Genomic DNA, 26765 nt, shown 5'->3' on the forward strand with positions numbered 1-26765 from the left:
GGGCCCACGGCCTGGCTCCCCCGGCTCAACGTCCTGCTCGCTTCTCCAATGGCGGCCCGGGAAGGAGGGGCGTGGCGCCGGCGCTGGCCAATGGGGGGCAAGGGAGGCCGGGGCTGCCTATATAACGGGGGCCCCGGGCGGGCCGCGGCTGCTTTGGCGGTGCTGCTCAGACCCGTCGCGCGTCTGCTGCCACCAGAGGCCCCGCCCGTCAGCCGGAGACATGGTCAGGGGAGGGCGCGGCAGGTTCCATGGGCCTGGCCTGCGTGGCAGCGCCGCCGGGGCCGGGGCCGGGGCCGGGCAGGGGCGGGCCCGGGGGCCGCCGGAGCCCACGTGCGCGGAGCGGGCACGGGGTCTGCTTCTCGCGGGGCGCGCCGGGGCGGGGATTGAGCGCTTGGGGGTGACTGCGGGGCTCGACCCCTTGGGGCCTTGATTGTAGGGCGAGTACAGGGAGTGCACGTGGGGAAGCCGGTTTCTCTCGGTAGCGCCGCTCCGGGCCAGCATCCTGCGGGCGGAGCTTGCGGTGGTGGCGGCACATGCTGAGCCCGTCTCCTGTGCGAGCTAACAAGGCTTCAGACAAGCCGTGGTTCAAAATGGTGGTTGCTGGCTAAAGAACATGGCTGCCCCCGCCTGATCCCCGCTGCCGCATCTCGCTACAGGCAAGGTGGTGACGTGCGCCCTAAAAAACCAAGGTTCAGAGCAGCAGCCGCGTTAGTCTGTATCTGCAGAAAGAACAAGAGGACTTGTGGCGCCTTAGAGACCAACACGTTTATTTGAACGTACGCTTTCGGGAGCTACAGCTCCCTTCACAAACCAAGAATTCATCTGCACAGATCTAATTGGGCCAGAGAGAATTTCAGGTGATGATTACTCAACTGCATTTCCTGGCTGCGTGCCACTGAGACTGCGTGACTTCTAAGGCTGTATCTTAACTCTTGGGTAGGAATCTCTTCATGCAGAGATGGCTCCAGCACTTTCCTGTAAGACTTCTTCAGGGAGTTCTCTGGCCACAGCACATGCTCAAAATACAGCTTTACCAGAAGTGTTTTGCGTAGGATGTAGTGCTCCAAAGGGCTTGACAAAGTATAAGATAGCAATTCGTATGCTAGCTTGTTAACATTATGGATGTGTATTAGGGCTCACGTGTTTTAAGGGAACGTGTAAAACTCCAAATGGGGTGGTGGTTTTTCCTGATAGGCATGCTTATGCTGTTTGAAGTCTAGTCTCAAACTAGTCATAAAATGAATCTGTCTGAGTTAGACTTTTAAAAATAACTTGTACCTGAATTCTTAGTCTTGTTACTGCAGTTTTATACAAATGTTTAAATTGTCTAGCTCATGCTGCTTTTGTTCCAAATATGAGATCACTGAAGCTATTTCTCTTGAAAATGAATATCACACTTTTCACTTCAGCAGATGCTTGATGTTTGTTCCTTTACATGGATTGCATAATAACAGGCAGTGAAATCCATGGACCGCAGTGTCCTAGCTACAGGAATCTGTTTTTTCCCCACTTGGTCTAAGTATGCTTTTCTACAGAGCAGCCTGAGTACAGCTAGTACATTCGGGTATCGGTATGGTAGACAAGGCCTAGAAAGAAGAAAGCTTTTCCAGTTCATTAAACTACTGTGCTATAAAATGCATGTGCCTAGATGGAGTGCCTGGAAAATTGCAGTGCAACCTCTGCAATCAACCTCTGGATGAGGGTGAGGCAAATTTGGCCAAGAAGTTTGAGCTACAGGTGCCACCAGAAAGGTAGCACTGCATAGACTCAGAGCGAATGGAAGAGATGCCATACAAATCTTACAGCCCTAGACCACCTGGCACTGATCTAGGTTGGAGCTTTCAGAAGTGCTCAGTGCCCACATGCGTATCTAACTATGAGCTCGCCTGAAAATGTGGCCTCTTAATGTTGGGTGCTGAGCCCTTCAAGCCATGAGTGTCACAAATGGGAGCTGTTGGAAATTTGACCTGAACTCTTTTGAAAATCCAGACCAAAGGGTCCAGCCCCCCAAATACACAAATGAAAAATTGTTTGGTTATTTGGCTGGCTTATTTGGTTCTGTGGAGTGAGCAGTTTTTGGCCAAACAGTGCCTTGCAGGGACTTGGACTGGAAGATAACTCTGCCATATATGCTATTTCTGACTTGTGACTTTTATCGTGGGTCTTGCGATACTTGTTGTTTGTCTTAAACCTCTGGTTCCTGATTGTGAGGCTCTTAGATTCATTTTTAATGAAAGCTAGCCTGCATGGCGAGAATCTTGAGAATGTGACCTATGAAGGCTCAAACCAGAAGGCAAATAAACAGAAACAAAAACTTTGTTACACAGTTCTAAAAATCATGAGTTTTGGGGGGCTGATGTGTGATTGGTTCTGAGAGTGGGGTTTTTTTGTGTGGGTGTTTTTTGTTTTGTTTGTTTTTGCTTGAAGGAATCCCAGCTGAGAGCAGGCTCCTAGTGGAAGGCCTAGTGAGTGAATGAATGCCCACAAAGTACCCTTTGGCCTGTTGGCAGAGCTGCTGGTCTTGAACCCAGACTCATGAGTTCAGGTCTCTTGATCTGCTGATGCCTGTTAATATTTCTGTGTACTTTGCTGGTCTTGTAGGTTTGCAGCTACAATAAGAGGTTGCACAAGGTCAGAACAGGCAGAGTTGGAATTCAGACTTAAGCCCATGTGTCTTAGACTTGGTCTACCCTACAGAGTTAGGTCAATGTACAGCAGCCTATATCAACTTAAACTTAGTCTGTCTACGCCAGGGGTCTCAAACATGGCGGCCCACAGGGTTATTTTCTGTAGCCCGCCAGCTCCCTGCAGCGCCCCCCAGTGTTTACCTAGAGCGGCTCTGGCCCAGCCCAGCGCACACCAGGGGCGGGGCAGGCTCCCTGCACACTGCTCCAGGATGTGGCCGTGACCTGGGGGAGGAGGGGGCACAGGGGTCTGTGTATTGCCCTGGCTGCGCCTCCAGGTACCTCCCCTGAAGCTCCCAATGGCCAAGGGTCCCCGTTCCCAGCCAATGGGAGCAGTGGGGGGCGGTGCCTGGTGGTGCGACCAGGGCAACAAACAGACCCTTGTGGGCCCAGGTCTCCTCCCCCCGCCCCCCCGGTTCTGCCTGCTTGCCTTGCCCTGGTGCATGCTGGACCGGAGCCTCCTGCACCCCACATCCCTCCTGCACCCCGACCCCCTGCCCTGAGCCCCCTGCCGCACCCTGCATCCCTCCTGCACTCCCTGGGTGCAGGGAGGAGGTGGAATTGTGGTGGGGATTTCGGGGAAGGGGTTGGGAAGGGGTAGGAAGAGGTGGGGCAGGGGCGGGACCTCATGGAATGGATAGAGTGGAGACGGGGCAAGGACAGCGGGGGAGGGGTCAGTGATGCGGCCCTTGGGCCAGTGTACTAGTCCTCATGTGGCCCTTGTGGTCATTTGAGTTTGAGACCCCTGGTCTACACTACAGCGTTGCCCTGCCAATGTAAGTTGCCCACTACACCGACCTAATAAGCTCTGCAAAGAGGTTTAGTGCTTAGGTTAATGTATTTAGGCCAATGCAGTTTTTCTATAGATGCTGTTACTTGCATTGCCTTTTGGCTGTGAGCCTGGGAGGGGGGGAGGGCTCCATCTGTCAGTGTCCTACAACGCCCCATTCAGTTATGTTGGTACAAGCGCTCCTGGCGAGGATGCGCACCACCAACAGAGGGCGTAGGGTGGACATGAACACAGTAAGTAGTCTTAATTTTGTAGTGTAGACAAGGCCATGGAGTGTCAGTGCAATGACTGTGTGTAAAGCAGGGACTGTAGAAGGAATAAAAGATGGTGCTGTGGAGAGGGGAAAGAGCTAGGGGCCAGAGTAGCAGCCGTGTTAGTCTGTATTCACAAAAAGAAAAGGAGTACTTGTGGCACCTTAGAGACTAACAAATTATTTGAGCATAAGCTTTTGTGAGCTGTAGCTCACGAAAGCTTATGATCAAATAAATTTGTTAGTCTCTAAGGTGCCACAAGTACTCCTTTTCTTTTAGCTAGGGGCCAGGAGACTTAAGCTCTGCTGATCCCTGTGCAATTTTTTGTTTCCCCTCTGTCTGGGGTTTGAGCAGAGAACCCTTTTCAATGGGCTGGAGGTATAGGAGGATGGATGGTTCTGTGGTTAATGCACTGGCCTAGGACTCGGGAAACCTGGGTTCTATTTTTGCCACCCTGCATGGCCTTGTCCAATTTGCTTAATCTTTGTGCCTTAGTGTTCTCGTCTGTGGGCTATTTTGGCTTTTCAGGGCCTGATTGACCTATATTGCCTTGCTCAGAGTTCAGGAGGTAATGTCTGCAGTTTGGTGTTGAGGATTCATCCGTACGCTGCGTTGTCCCACTTTCACCCTATGCTTTGGGAGGCCAGCTGGGGAAGATGGGGCTGATTTAGGGGCCAGGGCTATTCTATTTTGACACTGTGAACCTCATGAGTGGCAGGGCGAAATGGGAATTCTGCAATTCCACTTGCCATAGGGACCCTTCTGAGGCATGCACACATTGTTCAGATGAGGGAAGGGGAGCTAAAAACCAACTGGTTTGGTGCATGGCCCAGACAAACACTGCTGAGGGTGGGGAGCAGAGAATGATGACCTTCCCAGAGCGCACAGGTGTGGTGGTCTTCCAGTTTGCAGGTGTGAAACTCCTGATCTCAGTTCCCAGTATTGGGAAAGGGTTATGAAGCTCCCCTTGTCTGCTGCTGTTGGAAGGAAGGGGAGACCCTGCACTAAGCCTTGATTGGGGTTGCCCTTCTTACTGAGTGCTGAGGAGTAATAGCACCCATTCTTCCCACCATCCCTTCAATTCCTAGATTTTAAGGTCAGAAGGGACCATTATTATCATCTAGTCTGACTTCCTGCACAATGCAGGCCACAGAATCTCACCCACTTACTCCTGTAACAAACCCCAGACCTATGTCTGAGCTATTGAAGTCCTCAACTCGTGGTTTAAAGACTTCAAGGTTCAGAGAATCCTCCAGCAAGTGACCCATGCCCCACACTGCAGAGGAAGGTGAAAAACCCCCAGGGTCTCTGCCAGTCTGCCCTGGAGGAAAAATCCTTCCCAACCCCAAATATGACTATCAACTAAACCCTGAACATGTAGGCAAGACTTACCAGTCAGACACTCAGGAAAGAATTCTCTGTAGTAACTCGGATCCCACCCTATCTAGTGTTCCATCACGGGGTATTGGGCATATTTACTGCTAATAGTCAAAGATCAATTAATTGCCAAAATTAGGCTATCCCATCATACCATCCCCTCCATAAACTTATCAAACTTAGTCTTGAAGCCAGATATGTCTTTTGCCTCCACTGCTTCCCTTGGAAGGCTATTCCAGAACTTCACTCCTCTGATTACTAGAAACCTTCGTCTAATTTCAAGTCTAAACTTCCTGATTGCCAGTTTATATCCATTTGTACCACTTTCTCACAAAAACAAGAATTGATGAGGATTTTTGCAGGTGAATTAATCAACATGGAATTACGGTTGCCAGGGCTCAATACTATCGGGTGTTCCTTGTGCCCTTCTGGAATGGGAGAATTTAATTCTGAAATACAAACACAGAAAAATGAGGAAATGCCTACCTAACTCAATATGTCCAAGAAAGTCTTCTATAACAAAAATGATTACAGTAAAGATAGCAGTTTTTATAAGAAATACCAATGTAAAGCATGGAATTGCTTGGTAAGGTTCTGATTTTAGAAGGACCACCTAAGGCAATACTTCCCACACAGCCAGTAGGTGGCAGTTTAGTCTTGTGGATAGGGCCCTGGATTGGGACTCATACCCTTGATTCTATTCTGCACTCTGCTACTAGTTTGGGTGACTTTGGGAAAGTCACTTCACTTTATGCCTATGGTTGCTGATCTGTAAAATGGGGATAATGATACTGACCTCCCTGTAAAGTGTTTTCGTCTGTGGATACAAAGATATTAATCCCCATGGGGATGGCAATAGGAACTCTCAATATAACAGCACCTTACCTTTCCTTAACAAAACCGGTTATTGTCTCTGCCTAGTACAATTCCAGTCAGTCCTCCTATTCAGTCCAGTGAGCCTCATTGTTCTCTGTGCAGCACCACTAATCTGGGGAGTCCTTGATGCTGGATGGCACAGACTGAGGGAGGAGTAAGATATCATCATCTCCATAGGTGGATGCCTTAAAGCAGAGATGAGAGGCAGCAGAATTAAGGTTGTGCAAGGAACTGTCATCTTGGTTTTCCAACACTTGGTTGTTTTGGGAATTTCTGGAGGAGCACAGAGCAGCACTGAGTACCACCGCTGTAACTTTACATAATGAAGCTGTGGGTGTGAATATTAAAACAGAGGTTTGTGATGGGTACCTAATAGTAGGACACTGCCAAGTCCATATTTAAGCACCTCAGTAAGTGGTCTGATTTCACTTTCTAAAGTGCTGAGGACCCAGCAGATTGAGGCTGCTTATTTTGGTGCCTAAGGCCCTGACTTACCTGACCAAGTGGATGAGGGTTTCCTGCTGGGCGTCCGAGCATGGCATCTCTCCCTTGTGTTCTTCCATACAGGCTGTCCTGGACTACCTTCTTTCATTAGTGCATTTAGCAGCCATATCCACTTTTCACCCACCAGTCAAAGGACAGACTGTGTTTTTCCTATGACATAACTGTCAGATTCTTGAGAGGGCTCAAGAGACTCTTCCTGCAGGTACGGACTCCTGTCCTGCAATGGGATCTTAACTTGGTCCTCTCTGGGCTCACCGGCCCACCCTTTGAGCCTCTGGGTTCCTGCTCCCTTTCCCACCTGTTGTGGAAGGTCACGTTCTGGTGATGGTGACATCAATAAGACAGGTCTATGAAATTAAAGTCTTGACCTCAGAACCTCCGTACATGGTCTTCTACAAAGATATGGTTCAGCAGCCCTACCCGGCCTTCCTGTCAGCGGTGATCTCCACCTTTCATATGATCAGGACATCTTCCTCCCGGTGCTCTGTCTCAAACTGCACAAGATCAGTGAGGAGAGGAGTCTTCACGCCCTGCACGTCTGGAGGGCCTTGGCTTTCTACTTAGAACATACCAAGCCTTTCTGAAAATCAACTTAACTCTTCATTGCTACAGTGGAAGAATGAAGGGTCACCTGGTATCCTCACAGAGGATTTCCAATTGGATCACCTCATGCATAAGGACCTGTTACGACCTGGCAGGGGTTCTGCTGCCATCAATTGTCACAGCCCATTTGATGGGAGTGCAGGCGTCTTCAGCAGCTTTCCTGGCGCACATCCCTATCCAGGACATCTGTAGAGCTGCAACGTGGTCCTCTTGTCACTCGTTTACTCCTCATTATGCCATCACTCAGCAGGCCAGAGATAATGCTGAGTTTGGCAGAGCTGTGTTGCAGTCTACATGTCCATGAACTCCTACCCACCTCCAGGGGTACTGCTTTGGAGTCACCTAATATGGAATGGACATGAGCAAGCACTTGAAGACAGTTACCTTTTCCGTCACTGGTGTTCTTCAAGATGTGTTGCTTATGTCCATTCCACAGCCTACCCTCCCTCCCCACTGTCAGCATTTCTGGCCAGAAGGAAACGGGGGGGGGGGGCAGCAGCACCCCTTGTACCATGTCATACGAGCGCCACTCCAGAGGGCACCAGAGCCAGTCCCTTACGGATACTGCTGAGGGAAAAACTTCCAGCACGGTACATGTGGTGAGCACACTCGCCTAATATGGAATGGAGATGAGCAGCACATCTCGAAGAACAGCAGTTACGGCAAAGGTAACTGTCTTATCCAGGGGGAGGGGACGCTCCCAACATCAGCCCCTGCCTGGGCTCAGCACAGCAGTCTTTTCCTCCCTCCCCCAGCAGTAGCCTGCCCTGCGCGCCTGCTGCTGTGTTCCTAGTGCCAGGGAAAGCAGGATTCCATGTTAATGTTTGTGATTCCCACTGAGTTCTCCCACAGCCTCCTCTGCCCACAGGCCAAGATGATCCACCCCTCCCCGTAGCCCAGGCAGGAGTTCATTTGCTGCCCTCGTACTCAGCTGGGCAGTAGCTATGTGAGTTCTGCACTCTGAGGAATTTCCACAGTTCCTTGAGCTTTGTGTAGCTGGATGCAGGGCAGTAGAGTTAAAGCAGTGAGCAGACCTGTGACAGTGGGCATTGTGGGATACTTCTTGGAGGCTAGTTATGGCGATGTAACGAACACAGTATCTACACTGATGCTTTGCTTTGTTTGCCACAAAAGGTTCAATCCCTCTCAACAAGGCTTTATTTTGTCGTCAAAATGGAAGAGTTGTCACCAAAAGTAGCATTATATTGTGTACACCTCCACTGTGTTGTTGACAAAAGCTGCTTTTGCCAACTAAACTGTGTAGTGTAGACAAGGCTTAAGTATGGACTTGGCAGCATAAATCCGGGCACCTATGTTTGCCTTTGTTTTTAGCCCTCTGCTAGAAGGCACTTTAGTAGACTACAGAAATGAACAGAGTTGAGACACTAAGACACTAGTGTTTCAATTGCAGCTTTATGACTTGTGTAGTTGAGATCAGGTTGATGAACCTCAGCCTCAACTCACCCATCTATTAAATATAAATTCCTGCCTACTTTTCAGAGGTGTGGCAAGGACTAGTTTGTACAAGCAGGCCTGTTGAACGTGGGCAGTCAAGCCACACGTTTACATATTAAAAAGGGCACTGAGAAGTCGTGTGCGGGGTTATTGGTTTTTTTGTAATTTGGGGCAGAATCCATATTCCTGTGAGTTTAATGGTGGTGTTGACACTTTGATACTGGCTTCTGACCAGCTGCGCTAAGCTGGGAACTGTGTAGTGTTGAGCAGTTGAGTTGGGTGGTGGGGGTGGAGCAGGACTTTGCTCAGACAGTGTTAGGAGATCTTTCAGCCCTGACTAGTTTGGGAAAAAAAATAATCCTACTTACACTAAGATAGACGTAAAGAAGAGAAGGAGTACTTGTGGCACTTTAAAGACTAACAAATTTATTTGAGCATAAGCTTTCATGAGCTACAGCTCACTTCATCGGATGCATTCAGTGGAAAAACACTTAAGATAGACGTGCAAAGCAGTGCATGCATCTATAGCTTTGTGTAAGAATCTAAAGTTGCATTTTTTTATGAATTCAACACGGGGGGGGGATCATTTTACACACAATTACTTTGCTTGCAAGATTCACAACTTAAACTTGTTCAGAGTGTACCATAAATGAAATGTGCCACAAGTACTCCTGTTCTTTTTGCGGATACAGACTAACACTGCTGCTACTCTGAAATCTGTCTAAATGAAATGGTGAAGGGGTGGCAGTTAGGATCAGTTTTATGTACTGTTAAGACTAATGGGATAGGGAAGGCTTGTTTTTTGGCCTTGCATATACTAATTTAAAAGGGAAAAAATGAAATATTGTGCTGCAGCTGATAACTAAATAAACTACTGGAACTGGGGTGGCACAGATAATGATGACACAGGCTGGTGCTGGCCAATTAAGTGGATTTGAACCTTTAATTACATTCAAAATTGAAAAATCAATATTTCTCAAATAGGGAGGAGACAGAATTTGCTGGAGAAGTGGGGGAAGGAAGTGAAACTTTGCATTCAGATCTCTGAAAGGACATGAACAATGAAGAGATGAATGAGCCTATAAAATGTTACTTGACAATGTCCAAAGGTTTTTCTAGGTGAAAATAGATGACTGAAGGAAGGTTTTGTGTTACAGTTGGAATCTGTTCTAATTGTCACTAACCCTAATATAATGATCCCAATGTTATGGGTGCAGTTTTAATAATTCTGCAGTATGGTAGTTCCAAGCAGTCTGTGCTAGGTATTTTGCTAGTCAAGAAAGCCACTGTTCCTACCAAGAAACCTTAATTTTCTTTTTTTTTTCTGTACAGCGTGAGTGCATCTCGGTCCACGTTGGCCAAGCTGGTGTGCAGATTGGCAATGCATGCTGGGAACTCTACTGCTTGGAGCATGGCATTCAACCCAATGGCACCATGCCAAGTGACAAAACAATTGGTGGTGGTGATGATTCATTTAACACCTTCTTCAGCGAGACTGGTGCAGGAAAGCATGTCCCCCGTGCTGTGTTTGTGGATCTGGAACCTGCAGTTATAGGTAAATAGTCAGCAGTGTTGTATTGATTTGTAAGAGACATGCTGTGGGAACTGGCACAACTGACAGCTGGAATGTTGGTCTGAGGGTCCTATTTTCTTTTATGATGCCTTAAATATTCTAAATGCTTTACATTCTCTTTGTACAAAGCTTACCCCAAGTATGTAATCATTACTCTTCTTCCAAGCAATGCATAAGATTTTCTGCTTTTTCATTGTCTCTAGACAAAGCACCGCAATTAAAAAAAAAAAAGGGTACTTCAAAGTTGGAAGAATTTACAAGACATTAAACACTTTGCTGATCTGTTGTTACATAGGTAAAGCATCTACAGGCACCAGCAGCCTTTTCGGATTTACTGGATACTATACATCCTGAGAGATCTCTAAGCACCTTGCTATTGTACATTAAAAATATTCTGTATGCTCCATGGCTTTGCATTTGTGTTTTTCTCCAACAGTAACCACGCTTGTGGAAACCAACATGAGTGAGTTGACTACTTGTGATACTTGCTAATGTCTCATTTCTGCAATTCTTTCTCAATCCCCTTTTGTCCCCCCATCAGCATCGTCCTCTTAGCTTGGCTAGCATCTTCCAGCTACTGTTCCCTCTTGACTTCTTCCAACATCTTTATAAAATTACTTATGCACTTTGTGACTGCCCAGTGCCCACCACCCCTTTTGCTGTCCTCCTCTGTTTCTCACTTTGACTCTTCAGTCCATGGTTCTTGTGCATGCCTTGCAGGGCTAATGCAAAAAGGTCTGGCAAAGACTGTGCTTTAAACCAGTGCAGATATCTCCTAGCAAGTCCATTTCATTTGGTGCTTCTGTTTTGTTTGTTTTTTTTTTTCCGAAAAAAGTTTTTCCTTAAATATCAGCTTCCTAGGTTACAAATGATGTTGGGTGAATTGTCATACTGATCTGCACCAATAAGTAAGGTAACTGTCTCTTCAAATCTCTCATGCTGCTTTGTCATAAGCCTTTTTTAAAAATAAAAAAAATCTGATTTAATTTTTTGGATTAAAAGCAGAATATATGCAAAAACAGCAGGCAACTTCATCTCGAGTTAATTATAAAACCCGATATTACTTTTTACCCTAATTAAACTCTGTGATATCTCATTACCATACATTCTAGAATTGCTAAAGCCAAATGGGATAGCAAGTGCTGTGCTGAACATACCCTGCACTTTGTGGTTTGGCAGCAGAAGAGTTTTATGTCCGTACAGATTTTTTTTTTCCAGATGGTGGAAGATCTTGGCTTCAAAAAAAGCTTCTCTGTCCTTGGCTAGTGAGATGGCAGGATGTTCTCGGGTAGGCGCACACAGGACCTCGTGACATCTAGGACTGAACAGCAACTAGGACAAGCCAGTTCTTTGAGTGTTAGGCTGTACTGATATTCCACAGTTGGTGATTACTCATTTGGTGTGCTCACACTGGAGAATTTTCTAGTCAGGAGCGTCTTTTGGGGCAGTCCAAGTGCTCTTCCTCTCATGTGCTCGCAAGGGTATAAAGGGTTGAACCGCTCTGCGACACCCAGTTTCTTCTCTGCAGCCTGTGATACATGAAGAGATCTGCACCAACAGTATTTAACGTCCACTTAGGCATTGTAGTTACTGAGTCAGTTTGATGAGGTCTATGGGACCCTGTGGAGGGAAAAGGAGGTCTTCCCACCCCAAGGGTGCCGACAGTACCCAGACTTTAACTGCTCATCCTGCAAGGTAGTTATCCCTGTGAATATCTTTTTGGTTGCACCAACCTGCTTTGACATTGACCAGGCAGCAGATTTAACTCTGTGTCTGAGGACAGCATACCATTCATTCTAGGATCATTGCCTTCTCTTCCTTTTGGCAACCATCTGGCTCATTTCCATCAACCTTGGTCCATCGTCACCTCAGAGTGTTGGGTATTGGAGGTGATCCTAAGAAGCTATGCTGTTGAGTTCCTATCCTCTTCCTGTCCCTCCTTAGGGACCCCTCCCTTAGACAGAAATGCAGCCCCTTTTTGTAGTGGGCTCTATAGAGGAGCTACTTCCTCAGAGAGGAGAGAAGTTCTATTCAAGGTACTACTTGCTCCCTGTCTTGGGGGATGCTTGGCTGAATACTAGCCTCAAATGCCTGAACACTTATGTCAAGAAATGCAAGTTCAAGATGGTCTCCCTCACATCAGTCATCCCATCCTTATATCAGGAGGACTCTTGACCTCAGGGATATGTTTTCACATCATATGTCTGGGAAGTGCTTAAGCACCAAGGTTTGTGTTGGACAGCAATCACTACCAATGCCAAGTTTTGCCTTTTGGGCTCTCTGTGCTTCATGTGTTTATGAAGTGCCTTGCAGTGGTGGCCTACGTTGGAAGGACTGACATCCAGATGATCTTGTGCTTAAGCAAGTGGCTGGTCATGGCCACTAAATCTCAGTCTGAGTCAACATCCTGTCCATTCTCCAGCTGTTTGCACATCTAGGTCTGCTGGGGAATGAGAAGAAATCCACATTAACAACTGTATGGCACATAATTCATTGGGACCATATAGCCTCTCCATGGAGTAACTGCCTAACTACCACTTGACAGGTTCTGGATGGTGCATGACCTCTAGTCCCACCTATGGTCCCAACCCCTGATGCACCTAAGATCCTGCCTTGAGCTGCTGGGTCTTATGGCAGCGTCTACATTCTTTGCCGTGCACACAACTCTCTGTTTCCAGAGACTTTAGGCATAGCAGTCCTAGGTCTACTGGCTGGATCTCCCTCAGGTAGTTCTCCAGTCTCTAGATTCACAAGATCCCCAGTTCACTTTCAAGGGCCTGGGGGAGATTGTAATCCCATGCAATATATTTGAGGACAGTATTGTATTAAGCTAATCAATTGCTGTGGATCAGGGATTTTATGCAACTTTTGATGGAGGGTTACCATAGTACCTCCAGGAACCAAAAACAGAGGTTACTAAGTTGAATCACTTAAGTTGTAAACACATCCAGAGAGGTATACCCACTGGTTCAAACTGGGTTGTCCAGAGACCAACAGACAAAGAAAACACTTTTGATATAAAAAGCTTAAACTGACTTAGGGCTGACTTTCTGTTAGCAAATAGAGAGGCCCTTCTGCCCAAAGGGGGGCCGCAACTCTTGCAGAAGGGTTGGAAAGATTTTGGCCAGCTAGGACCCCATAAGATGGATGGGCACCTCCTGATCTGTTCACAGTATGCTTAAATCTGTTTTTCTCTGTAATGCTTTTACCTTAAGAATAAATGTCTTTGTTTAGAAAGAGTTGTATGGTAACTTGTAACCGTTGGCACTTGTAACACTGCTCATAGCCCATGGAGAGCTATTTAATATCTGTATCAATGACCTGAAAGGAAATATTAAAATCATTACTGACAAAGTTTGCAGATGACCCAAAAATTGGGGGAGTTGTGAATAAAGAGGTCATGGATTCAGAGTGATCTAGATTACTTGGCAAAGTGGGTGCAAGCAAACTAGGTTTTTAATATGGCTAAATGTAAATGTATCCATCTATGAACAAAGAATGTGATCGATCCTTGCAGGATGGGGGACTTTATCCTGGGAAAAACAGACTCTGAAAAAGAATATGGGGGTCACTGTGAATAATCAGCTGAACACGAGCTCGCAGTGTGATGCTGTGGCCAAAGGGCTAATGTGTTCCTGGGGTGCATAAACATGGGAATCTTGAGCAAGAGTAGAAAGGTTACTTTATTTCTGCATTTGACAACTAAGGATTGAAAACATGCCTATAGTGAGTCTCAAGGAACTCAACCTATTTAGCTGAGCAAAGTGAAAGTTAAGGGGTGACTTGATTAGTCTAAAAGTATCTAAATTGGGAACAAATATTTAATAATGGCCCCTTCAATCTAGCAGAGAAAGTTGTAATGTTTCAACTTCCAGCCATTGGATCTAGACAAATTCAGTCTGGAAATAAGGCCTAAACTTTTAACAGTGAAAGTAATTAATGATTGGAACAATGTACAAAGGGTTGTGTTGGCTTCTCCCTCATTGACAATCCTTAAATCAAGATTGGTGGTTTTTCTAGAAATCTACTCTTAAGAACTACTTTGCGGAAGTTTCCTGACCTTAGAATCTCAGCATCCTAGACTTCTTCCTAAGGTGTTCTTAAAATCCACATCAGTGAGGTCCTGTACCTACCTGTGTTCTTCTCCAAATCTCATGCTGGCAGAGAGGAGTATAGGCTACACCCACTGAACATGCACAGAGCCATATTGTTCTACCAAGACAGGATGAAATCCTTCCAGAAGTCTCCCAGGTTGTTGCTGGCTTACTCAGAGAAAGGATGGGCTGTATCTACACCAGATATCAAAATGTGCAACAGGAGAGAAAGACCTGGCAAAGTACAAGTCCACTCCACCAGGGACCAGTCCACCTCTGTAGCCTCTCTAGCAAACTTGCCAGTCCAGGATATTTGAAAAGCGGTGACCTGGTTGTCTGTACGCATTTTAGCAAAATACTACGCATTGGTGCAAGCAGCCAGGGGTGATGGACGATCATGTTAGTCTGTGTTCTTTAGGGAAAAATAGTGGTCTAGCATGCAAAGAAGAGTTTACTAACCTGCACGGTAATGGGTGCTCTATGAGGTGTTTGGTCTGGACACCTATTCCATGGCCCATTCGCCATCCCTGCTACTTTGGAGTCCTGTTGTCATTGGCTCTTGTGATAGAACTGGTGTTGAGGTGATTCTGCCCATCATGCCCTTGTGAAGCACACCAGGAAGGAAGGGTGCATGCACCAATCCAAGTATACTCCAGACTAGAACAGTCTCTGGCACTTGCATACTGGACACGTGCTCGCCAACTGCAGAACAGTCCACATCTCAAACATCAGTAACTGTATGGGTAAATGTACTCTCTTCCAAATGATACACAGATTGCTGTGATGAATGATGACTAGTACAACAATCTGGATTGCACCCATTTTACCAAGCAATCAAACATACTTTTTCATACTGCCGAAGGCAAGGTCTTACATCTAGTAAAAAAAAGACTGAGGACTGCACCCTGGACAGAGAATATTGAGTAGAAGTAGAGGGGATCTAGCATTGGTGAGACCACGACTCAGATTTTGTCCAGTTCTAGGATCCATATTTTAAAAATGATGTAGAAAAATTGGAAGGGGCTCACTCAGAGCTATGAAGCCATTGGGAGGAAAAGAGGGACAGAATGTTGAAATGACTTGCTCCTGGTGGATAAGTAAATGGCCCAGGGAGAAGACGTGTCTTTGTTTGTTAGTTTGAAGAATAAGATTAAATGGCTAAGGTTAATCTAGGGAAAACATAATTAGAATAAGATGCAGATTTATATCCATTTGGTAACCAACCATTTGAAGGAATTATCTTGGGAAGTAGTAAATGATCATTTAGGGCCAGATTTTTAAAGGTAGTATAGCACTTGGAGTGATCTTCAAAAGCGCCTAGGCATGCTTAATTCTCTTCTGGCTTCACTGTGCATTTAGATACTTTTGGGGTGCTTTCTGCATCTTTAGGTGCCTAAATATCTTTAAAAATCATGGTGGTTTTTTATATTCCTTAAACAGAAATTGGAAGTTTTTTCCAAATATAGCCCAGTAACTTGTGGTTGAATTAGACATTTGATGTATGCTTATGTAGTAGGAAAAGAACTTTCTCCACTGCAGGAATCATAGGAGAAAGTCTGCCTGCATAACATAGGCCAGAATCAGCCTAGATGATCACTGTGTTATACCTTTTGGCTTTAGAAATCTATGAATTTATAAAATCTGGAAAATTGCTGCTTTAAATCAAAGTATTTATGAAACACAAGTTGTTTGTGTAGTTTAATATTTGCCTGTGCCAGAGTGATATTAAGGCTAAAAAAGTCAAACTTGCAGGCATAACATGCATGCAATTCCTTGATACCTAAATAAGCAACTTGATTTTCTTAGGTTTCAGAGTAGTAGCCGTGTTAGTCTGTATTGGCAAAAAGAAAAGGAGTACTTGTGGCACCTTAGAGACTAACAAATTTATTAGAGCATAAACTTTCGTGAGCTACAGCTCACATCCGATGAAGTGAGCTGTAGCTCACGAAAGCTTATGTTCTAATAAATTCGTTAGTCTCTAAGGTGCCACAAGTACTCCTTTTCTTTTTGATTTTCTTAGATGTTAAACATCCACTGAACCTAGTAGGCACCCTGGGTATCTTCTAGCAATGCATCTCTAAAGCCAAGCCATTTTTGTTGAGCTGTCTAGAAGTGGATTTGGGTGCCTTATTTTAGGCATGTGAGCTTGAAAACTTTGTCTAAACCAAAACTAATTTACTATAAACTCATGCACAATACTCCCTTTCCAGATGAAGTACGGAATGGGACATACAAGCAGCTTTTCCACCCTGAACAACTGATTTCTGGCAAGGAGGATGCTGCTAATAATTATGCTAGAGGTCATTACACTGTTGGGAAAGAGATAATTGACCTTGTTCTGGAGCGTACCAGGAAGCTGGTAAGTTCCAGTTTTTCTGTGCTGAAGATTGTATCTTTTAAAGAACTTTCTACATTGTGGTTTGTGAGGTTTGGAAATCTAGTTAAGTGCTCCGAGATGTGTGGGACTCGGAATTCAGCACTGTAGTCTGTTGGGTGATGTACAAATGGAAAAGCTATGGAGTCAAATTCTGCTGTTTTCTTCAGCCATGTGAAAATGGACTACTCCGATCAGAGGAAAATCTAAGACACCTTGCGACTCCTCTTGGACTGCAATTGAACCAGCAATATCAACTTGCCTAAAAAAATTTTTATATCAAACCAAAAAGTTTGTGTCAAGTTACTGACAAAGGCCAGGGCTGAGGTCTATCCACGTAGCAGTCCAGTTTGCATTGTTATTGATGGGAAGGGACCAGTCCTTAGCTGCAGCCACTGCAGGGTTTTAGCCTCCACTCCTGAATTCTTGCTTTTGTGAGTTGAAGTCTGATCTTCATGTTCAGTCTAAAAAGAAAAGGAGTTCTTGTGGCACCTTAGACTAACATTTATTTGAGCATAAGCTTTTGTGAGCTACAGCTCACTTCATCGGATGCATTCAGTGGAAAATACAGTGTGGAGATTTATATACATAGAAACAATGGGTGTTACCATACACACTGTTTCCTTCCAACTTCATCCTTTTTTTATGAACAAAAATACAAAGTAGGAGAGAAGCTATGACCATGCTGTGAGGTCTGAGGCTCCCTCAGTCTATATACCATGTGGTGAATGAGCTGAGGTGAAGTCCAAGTTTATTTTCTAGCTTCTTTTAGGGGTAGTTAGCATGTGCTTTTTGCATAGTCTATATTAGGGATATAGAAAGCTCTTGCCAGTGCATAGAATTTTCCTCTGGTTTGGTAATATGCCATGTGTGGTGAAAGTTTCTCTCCAGTATCCCCAGCTGCTTTTTGAGCCCTTGGAGTCCTTGCTCTAAACATTCAATCTAAATTAGGGATGAAGTGCCAGGGAAATCTTTGTAAACAGTCTTTTGTGTGCACTCTAACAGACTTAACTCAATACATTGTCATGTTCCTTTTTTTCTTGCAAACTGTCAACACTTGTTAATTGGTCCTGGGAGTCATTGCTGACCTCTATTTGACCCTGCATCCTTGAGAAGAAAGTGCAGTGTTAATCTTTAACAGCTCAGGGAAAGATCTGAACTAGAGCTTCCTTGAATAGTCCAATATGTTGCAATTCACTTCATTGGATTCAACAGCCTCATGACATTTTTTGGGAATATGCAGGTCTTAAATACACCACTTATCACACTGGAACGTAGGATAGTAGTAGGCAGTTCTAGATCTGTCCAGAACATCAAACAAATTGTTTATAAATAGTAAATATAAAAGGGAATTGGTTTTTGGCTGATTCTAGACACTGTTGCTGTGCAGGGTCAATGGCTATTTGCTTAACTGACACTAAAGCTGACAAATCCAGCTGTGTGCCTCACTGAGGTAAGAAGGGTATAAATGGGTCTTGGGAAATATGGTGCCACTGAAGTGGAGCAAGGTAGATCTGTACTAAGAGGACTCTCAGTACAGGGATGTCCACAAATACTATAAGCCAGTTTGTTTGGTTTTGGCTTCTGGGGAGGAGAGTTGTCCTGACTAATACCCTCATGGATAGATAACTTTTTCTTGGAGCTTAAGAAGGATTTTCACACATCTTTGAATTCATAAGACCTGAGCAGATGTGTGAGCTCCTTGGGAAGAAGGTTTTGTTTGCTGGGGTTTTTTTTGGATTCTAAATGTTCAGATCTGCCCACTTAAGTTTTCTTTCTTTCTTTCAGGCTGACCAGTGCACTGGTTTGCAGGGCTTCCTGATTTTCCACAGTTTTGGGGGAGGCACTGGCTCAGGCTTTACTTCACTGCTGATGGAGCGCCTTTCAGTCGACTATGGAAAAAAATCCAAGTTAGAATTTGCAATCTATCCTGCACCCCAGGTCTCCACAGCAGTTGTCGAGCCATACAATTCCATTTTGACTACCCATACCACTCTGGAGCATTCCGACTGTGCCTTTATGGTTGACAATGAGGCCATCTACGACATTTGCCGTAGGAACCTGGACATTGAACGCCCTACCTACACCAACCTCAATCGCCTCATTGGTCAGATAGTGTCTTCCATTACTGCCTCCCTCAGATTTGATGGTGCCTTAAATGTGGATCTGACAGAATTTCAGACTAATCTGGTGCCTTACCCCCGTATTCACTTCCCATTGGTAACCTACTCCCCGATTATTTCAGCAGAGAGAGCCTACCATGAGCAGCTCTCTGTGTCTGAGATCACCAATGCTTGCTTTGAGCCATCCAATCAGATGGTGAAGTGTGATCCTCGCCATGGCAAGTATATGGCCTGCTGTATGTTGTACCGTGGTGATGTTGTCCCCAAGGATGTCAATGCTGCTATTGCTGCTATCAAAACCAAGCGCACAATCCAATTTGTTGACTGGTGTCCTACTGGTTTTAAGGCAAGTCTTACAGCTGCTAAATAATTGTACAACAAGGGAGTGAAAAGCCATTGTATATCAATGGCTTATTAAAATGTATTCCTAAAGCTGTGGTGTAGGTATCTAGTGGGCTTTATAAATATCTTATGGGTGGAAGCTTGCGTTTGTGTGCAGAGCTCTTTAGACAGTTATGAAGTAAAATGAATGTCTTGCTTTTACTATTGTGGTCAGTAACTAATCACAGCCATCACCAAACCCTACAGGAAAACTAAGTGTATTCTCTTCTTTTCCAGGTTGGAATAAATTATCAGCCGCCAACAGTTGTTCCTGGCGGTGACCTAGCCAAAGTTCAGCGTGCAGTCTGCATGCTCAGCAACACCACAGCCATTGCTGAAGCATGGGCCCGTCTGGACCACAAGTTTGACTTGATGTATGCCAAACGTGCCTTTGTTCACTGGTATGTGGGAGAAGGGATGGAGGAAGGAGAATTCTCAGAGGCTCGGGAAGACTTGGCTGCACTTGAGAAGGATTATGAAGAAGTGGGCACAGACTCAATTGATGGAGAGGATGAAGGAGAGGAATATTAAATTTCACAGAAGTGAAATGCTAAATCTTTCCCATTTTACTGCTTTTTCCTCAATGTAAATGGGAAACCTCATGAATGTAAATCCATTGTGGGTTTTTTTAAGTATTCCATACCAACCTGCTTAGAATAAAACCTTTTTAATCAGGACCATTTGCTATCCTTTAACTTTGCAACAACTGACTCATTCCACTGTATATAAAGGAATAGCTAAAGTTCTACACATGTATCTGAGTGACGAGCACATTTTTTAATTATGAAAATGACAGTCCAAGTGCCTTATAGAATTTACCAGAGCAACTTCCAGAACTTCATTCCTTCTAATAAAGAAATGGAATAACCTTCCAAGGGGAGCAGTGGAGGCAAAAGACATATCTGGCTTCAAGATTAAGCTTGATAAGTTTATAGAGGGGACAGTATGATGGGATAGCCTAATTTTGTCAATTAATTGATCTTTGACTATTAGCAGTAAATATGCCTAATGGCCTGTGTTGGGACAGTAGGATAGGGTGGGATCTGAGTTATTGCAGAGAATTCTTTCCTGAGTGTCTGGCTGAGTCTTGCCCACATGCTCCAGGTTTAGCTGATTGTCATATTTGGGGTTGGGAAGGATTTTTCCTCCAGGGCTGATTGGCAGAGGCCCTAGGGGTTTTCACTTTCCTCTGCAGTGTGGGGCATGGGTCACTTGCTGGAGAATGCACCTTGAAGTCTTTAAACCACAAGTTGAGGATTTCAGTAGCTCAGACATAGGTCTGGGGTTTGTTACAGGAGTGAGTGGGTGAGATTCTATGGCCTGCGTTGTGCAGGATGTCAAACTAGACTATCATAATGGTCCCTTCTGACCTTAGTCTATATCTATGGTGCCAGTTCAGGTGCAAATGGCCTATATTTGCCTTTTGTACATTTCCATTCTTAGATTCTCTAAGATGAAACTTCACTCTGAAAAATCATGTAGATTAGAGCTTTATAGCTTGCAAAATAGCCTCAATGAAACAGTATAGGTAAGGCCTGTCAGGGTTCCCTCCCCACTCTGAACTCTAGGGTACATGCATGAAAGGCCCCCTAAGCTTATTTATACCAGCTTAGGTTAAAAACTTCCCCAAGGCACAAATCCTTCCTTGTCCTTGGATGGGTACTGCTGCCACCACCAAGTGAGTTAGACAAAAATTCAGGAAAAGGACCACTTAAAGTTCCTGTTTCCCTAAAATATCCCCCCCAAATCCCTTCACCCCCTTTCCTGGGGAGGCTTGAGAATAATATACCAATCAAATAGGTAAACCAGGTGTGCACAGACCAGACCTGTGGGTCTTTAGGACACTGGGTTTTTAGTGTAATCAGATTCTTAACAGAACTTCATAGTAAAGAAAAAAAGTAAGAAGCACCTCTGTAAAATCAGTATGGAAGATGACTTTACAGGGTATTCAGGTTCAAAACACAGGGGATTCCCCTCTAGGCAAAACTTTAGTTACAAAAAAACAGGTATAAACATCCCTCTTAGCACAGGGAAAATTCACAAGCTAAAAGAAAGTATAGCAAGAGAATGCATTAGTTTATAATTTTGTAATCTTAGAGGCTTATTTCAGGTATGGTTTTAGGAGAGGCTTGGGTTTTTTCTGCCTGGTCCCCCTCTCTGTCCCAAGAGAACACAAACTTTCAGATCTGTGGGGGAAGGTATCTTTTCCCCTTATTGATTTTTGGTCAGGTGCCAACCAGGTTATCTGAGCTGCTTAACCCTTTACAGGTTAAGGAAGGATTTTATGCTACCCTTAGCTCTGTTTGACAGGGCCCTACCAAATTCTCTACCATGAAAAATGTGTCAGGGACTTGGAAATCAGGTCTTGTGTGTGACTTCTCCCCCCATTAAGTCTATATAGCATAGGGTAAACCAGTGTTCCTCAAGTGGGGGGGTCCTGCCCCAAAGGGAATTGCAGGGGGTAGTTCCCAAGTTACTTTGGGGGAGAGGGGGTTGCAGTATTGCCATCCTTACTTCTGTCTCCAGAGCTGGGAACCCAGAGAGTGGCACTTTTTGGCTGGGTGCCCAGTTCTGAAAGCAGCAGCTCAAATTAAGGGTGGCAATAGCACACCATGCCATCCTTACTTCTGTACTGCTGCGAGCAGTGGCACTGCCTTCAGAGCTGGACTCCCAGCCAGCAACTGCTGCTCTCCAGCCACCCTGCTCTGAAGGTAGTGCAGAAGGTGAGGGTGGCAATACCACACACACACACACACCCCCTTACAAACTCTGCCCCTCAACACCTTTGTGGGACTTAACTCTTAAAATTACAACACTGAAATTTCAGATTTAAATACTTGAAATCATGAAATTTACAACTTTTAAAATCCTATCACCATGTAGCAGATGACAGAACAAGGAGTAATGATCTCAAGTTGCAGTGGGGGAGGTTTAGGTTGGCTATTAGGAAAAACTTTCACTAGAAAGGTAGGTTTCAGAGTAGCAGCCGTGTTAGTCTGTATTCGCAAAAAGAAAAGGAGTACTTGTGGCACCGTAGAGACTAACATTTATTAGAGCATAAGCTTTTGTGAGCTACAGCTCACTTCATCGGATGCGTTTGGTGGAATTTTTTTTCCACCAAAACGCATCCGATGAAGTGAGCTGTAGCTCACAAAAGCTTATGCTCTAATAAATGTTAGTCTCTAACGTGCCACTAGAAAGGTAGTGAAGTACTGGAATGGATTACCTAGGGAGGTGATGGAATCTCCTTTCTTAGAGGTTTTTAAGCCCTGGCTGGGATGATTTAGTTGGGGATTGGTCCTGCTTTGAGCAGGGGGTTGGGCTAGATGACCTCCTGAGGTCCCTTCCAACCCTGATATATTCTATGAAATTGAGCAAAATGGACCCTAAGTTGGTAGGGCCTTGCGTATGGTGCAGCCATGCTTCCCTGCAGCTTACATGTCATTCTTCACAGGTGGGCAGTGAAATTTGAACATCAGGAACTAATTTAGATTAACAGATTTATCAGCACAAGTATTCAAATGTCACAACCCTGGTAAAACTACCCTGCCTGGATTTCCCCCTCTTTTTCTCTCCTCTTCTACCCCACACACACACACACAGTTTGGGTTCCCATATGTTGAATGCATACTTTGATTCCTTAGGTCTAACAGGATTCAGCCTTTGGCATGCTTCCTTGATCCAGACTCTGCTACCCCTCTATGAAAGTGAGTCTTGTGCCTTAGGGCCCCAGGGAACAGTACTGACCCCCTTCTCTCACACCTCAAGCTTGTGGGCACTCTGGCTTGCATAGTTCACCTGTTCAGGGACGTGATAGTCCAAGCACATAACATACTTTGGAAAGGATCCAAAACCACTCATTTGGCTTTTGGTAGTCCCAGAGATGTACAGATCTAGACAAAACAAAGCACCTGTATACATCTCCCTACCTCAGTTTCCTCACCACTTGAGTGTTCTTTGGGCTTCATTTTAAGTACTCCAAGATCATCCCTTGCTCATGGCTTCTCCAGAATATGGAGTCTCCTCTCCCTTGAATACGTCGCTTTCTGCTCCTGGTCTCTTCACCCTCTCTAAAATGGCTCCAATCCTCTTTGGCCCATGATCTGATGCTTAGTTACCATTCCTTCCCCAGAAGTTCACTTCAACAACGGACTTGTCTTGGGTGGTGTCCAAAGGGGCTTCTGTGAACTACAGGACCTTGACATTTCAGTCTAGTATGGATACAAGAAGGAAGACAAGCCTGATGTTCACAATGGCAGCTGCAGTCTGACATATACTGGCATGTCTACCCTGCAATTAAAAATACAGGGCTGGCCTGTGCTGGCTGTAAAGGCTTATGCTAAGGGGCTGATCAACTGAGGTGTAGGAGGCTGGACTTGGGGTCCTGGGCCCTGTGAGGTGGGAGCATCCTAGAGCTTGGGCTGCAGCCTGAGCCTGAACATCTGCACCATAATTAAACAGCTCCTAAGCCCAAGTCAGTTGGTATGGGCCAGCTGTGGATGTCTAACTGCAGTGGAGACACTCGCACTACAGGGCTTAATTTGTGCCCAGGCTGAGCCCTTACCCCACTGGGCTCAGCGGTTCATAGCCCTGGCATCTCTGGGCTTGCCACATCAGTTAAGTGAAAAAATTGCTTCAGCTCCAGTACCTCTTTCATTACAAATTAAGCACTGCCCTACTCTCAAACCATTCATAAGCTGTATGTAGACTGATTCCTGAAATTGTCACATGGCAAGGACACTTGAGCCCTATTCCTGGATCTAGGCATAATGCTGCCTTCTACTGGTGTAGTTTAGGGTACATCTACTCTGCAGGTGAAGATATGTTTGTAGTGTGGGGAGGTCTGTATATGCTAGCTTTAATGGGTAAATAGTAGTGTAGACCTGGTAGCACAGACATCAGCATAGACTAGCAGCTGTAGTACATACCCAGGGTCCCCAGGCGGCTTGAACTTGGGCACCTCACTTGTGCTGCTACATCTAAAACACTGGCAGGGGAGAGGCCCAGCAAGGGGCTTCAGCTGCATAAGGAGCTTGCTATCTGTTTTGCTGGAGAACCACCTATAGCTAGTATTGCCTCAGTGGTGGGTTGGGGAATTCAGGAAGGAGATATGACCAGGATGGCTAAGGATGTGTTGAAACAGTGTCTCTTCCCTATGCTAGGCAGCCCTTCTCAGCAAGGTTCCTGTGGTGCTCAGATTGCAGTTAAGAATTGTTCTCAGCTCTTCGGAGCAGGTTGGCAGGGGAAACCTGTATGTTGATTTCCATCCCCCTGTGGTGTAGTGGTTCCTGTGGTCTGGGAAGCGTGATTTTACCCACAGCAAGAGTGAATCTACCTCTGGCCTATTTCAAATCCTTTCCGGTTATCACTTCCACTTGGGTACAGGTCCCTCTCCAGGCACGGGTGGCTGACCAGACATTCAGTTACTTTGGGCAGGGCACCCCACCACTCTTCTCATTGGATCCTTGAAACAAAATCACAATAACCCTAACTTCAGTTGCATTCTTTTCTGATTGGTGCCTGGGCCTGAACTACAACCAATCACTTCCCTGGACAAGAGATCTATACAAAGCTCATTCCCCTGTGATGGGTTTCCCCCTGGGGTGCCACCTGGGACTAGGGTACCACTGACGCACCAGCCTGGGCTTCCTCTCACCCTATAATGCTTGGACAAGCTGGAAGCCCTCCAGCCTGTACTTTCACCAGCATAAATACAGGTACAGGCACACCTAGCTGCAGTTACAAGCAGACTCTCTGATCAGCCTCTGCATGGGAAGGCTACTTCCAGCTCCTCAGGCACACACCTCCTCTGGAGTATAAACCCAGAATTAAACCATCTTGTGCTGCACAGGGAACTGTACAGTGTAAGGTCATAAAATTTGCCCCCTCCCTCAAAGTGGAGAGGAATATGCAACAGCCTTTTCCCCCAGTTATGATTCCCACCTACTTCACTCCAACTCTCTGGTTTAGATTAAGCAAAAACAAAGTTTATTAACTACAAAAGATAGATTTTAAGTGATTATTTTAAGAGTCCTGCACTTAGGATGGAAGAATCCCATGCACTGCTACAGACTAGGGACTGAATGGCTAGGCAGCAGTTCTACAGAAAAGGACCTAGGGGTTAACAATGGACGAGAAGCTGGATATGAGTCAACAGTGTGCCCTTGTTGCCAAGACGACTAATGGTATTTGGGGCTGTATAAGTAGGGGCATTGCCAGCAGATCAAGAGACGTGATTCTTCCCATCTATTCAACATTAGTGAGGCCTCATCTGGAGTACTGTGTCCAGTTTTGGGCCCCACACTACAAGAAGGATGTGGAAAAATTGGAAAACGTCCAGTGGAGGACAACAAAAATGATTAGGGGACTGGAACACATGACTTATGTGGAGAGGCTGAGGGAACTGGGATTGTTTAGTCTGCAGAAGAGAAGAATGAGGGGGATTTGATAGCTGAAAGGGGGTTCCAAAGAGGATGGATCTAGACTGTTCTCACTGGGTAGCAGATGACAGAACAAGGAGTAATGCTCTCAAGTTGCAGTGGGGAGGTTTAGGCTGGATATTAGGAAAAACTTTTTCACTAGGAGGATGGTGAAGCACTAGAATGGGTTACCTAGGAAGGTGGTGGAATCTCCTTCCTTAGAAGTTTTTAAGGTCAGGCTTGACAAAGCCCTGGCTGGGATGATTTAGTTGGCATTGGTCCTGCTTTGAGCAGGGGGTGGGATTAGATGACCTCCTGAGATCCCTTCCAACCCTGATATTCTATGATCTGTATCGATCCCTTCTGACCACAGTCACATCCCATATATGTACGTCATGGCTACGTTTACCAAATCAAACCCATTTTCATTTTACAAATAAAATTCACGTGAGCTTAGGGTTCACCATAGTCAGCTAACGTGTTAAATATAATGCACCCTCTCTTCATCAAGGATTTTAAAAAGTGTGTTCATTAAAATATTTGCTCACATTTTAAAAATGCACCTTTGATATTCAAAGGATGTAAATGTGAAGGGATTTTTCAAATCATGCTAGCTAACTTTTTCTTAAAAAGAAAAAAAAAAAAAAAAAAAGAGTACTTGTGGCACCTTAGAGACTAACAAATTTATTTGAGTATAAGCTTTCGTGATCTACAGCTCACTTCATTGGATGCATTCAGTGGAAAAATACAGTGGGGAGATTTATATACACAGAGAACGTGAAACAATGGGTGTTATCATACACACTGTATGGCCAGTCCTTGCTTACAGACAGCCCCCCCAATCTGAACCACTAACCCAGGAACCTATCCTTGCACCAAAGCCCGTTGCCAACTCTGTCCACATATCTACTCAGGGGACACCATCATAGGGCCTAAATCACATCAGCCACACTAATCAGAGGCTCGTTCACCTGCGCATCTACCTATGTGATATATGCCATCGTGTGCCAGCAATGCCCCTCTGCCTTGTACGTTGGTCAAACTGGGCAGTCTCTCTGTAATAGAATAAATGGACACAAATCAGATGTCAAGAATTATAACATTCAAAAACCAGTCGGAGAACACTTCAGTCTCTCTGGTCACTCAATTACAGACCTGAGAGTGGCTATCCTTCAACAAAAAACCTTCAAAAACAGACTCCAACGAGAGACTGCTGAATTGGAATTAAATTGCAAACTGTATACAATTAACTTCGGGTTGA

At 45.2% G+C, this 26765-nt stretch overlaps 1 protein-coding gene and 1 long non-coding RNA gene across 4 annotated transcripts; one reads left to right on the top strand and one right to left on the bottom strand.

Annotated features, from left to right (window-relative positions):
* The first annotated feature begins 68 nt into the window (after positions 1–68).
* LOC119846311 (tubulin alpha-8 chain) lies at positions 69–19762 on the top strand. 3 transcript variants are annotated; one of them, XM_038379750.2, is made up of 5 exons: positions 69–223; positions 9873–10095; positions 16418–16566; positions 18370–19050; positions 19323–19762. In XM_038379750.2, exons 1-5 carry the CDS (start codon positions 221–223, stop codon positions 19614–19616), a joined length of 1350 nt encoding a protein of 449 aa, XP_038235678.1. In that variant the 5' UTR covers positions 69–220; the 3' UTR covers positions 19617–19762. The 3 variants fall into 3 exon arrangements, with proteins under 3 accessions (XP_038235678.1, XP_043356634.1, XP_043356635.1); XM_043500699.1 differs by lacking the exon at positions 69–223 and adding an exon at positions 7866–8920 and having other exon boundaries at positions 9041–10095; XM_043500700.1 differs by lacking the exons at positions 69–223; positions 9873–10095 and adding an exon at positions 14490–16013 and having other exon boundaries at positions 16228–16566.
* Positions 10917–13942, bottom strand: LOC122457174. Its single transcript, XR_006276577.1, has 2 exons — positions 12438–13942; positions 10917–11661 (listed from the first exon to the last, which is right to left on the bottom strand). It is a non-coding gene; the product is annotated as an uncharacterized LOC122457174 (long non-coding RNA).
* Positions 19763–26765: the final 7003 nt, after the last annotated feature.

Source organism: Dermochelys coriacea, chromosome 21 (assembly GCF_009764565.3).
Source record: "Dermochelys coriacea isolate rDerCor1 chromosome 21, rDerCor1.pri.v4, whole genome shotgun sequence".
NCBI lineage: Eukaryota > Metazoa > Chordata > Testudines > Dermochelyidae > Dermochelys > Dermochelys coriacea.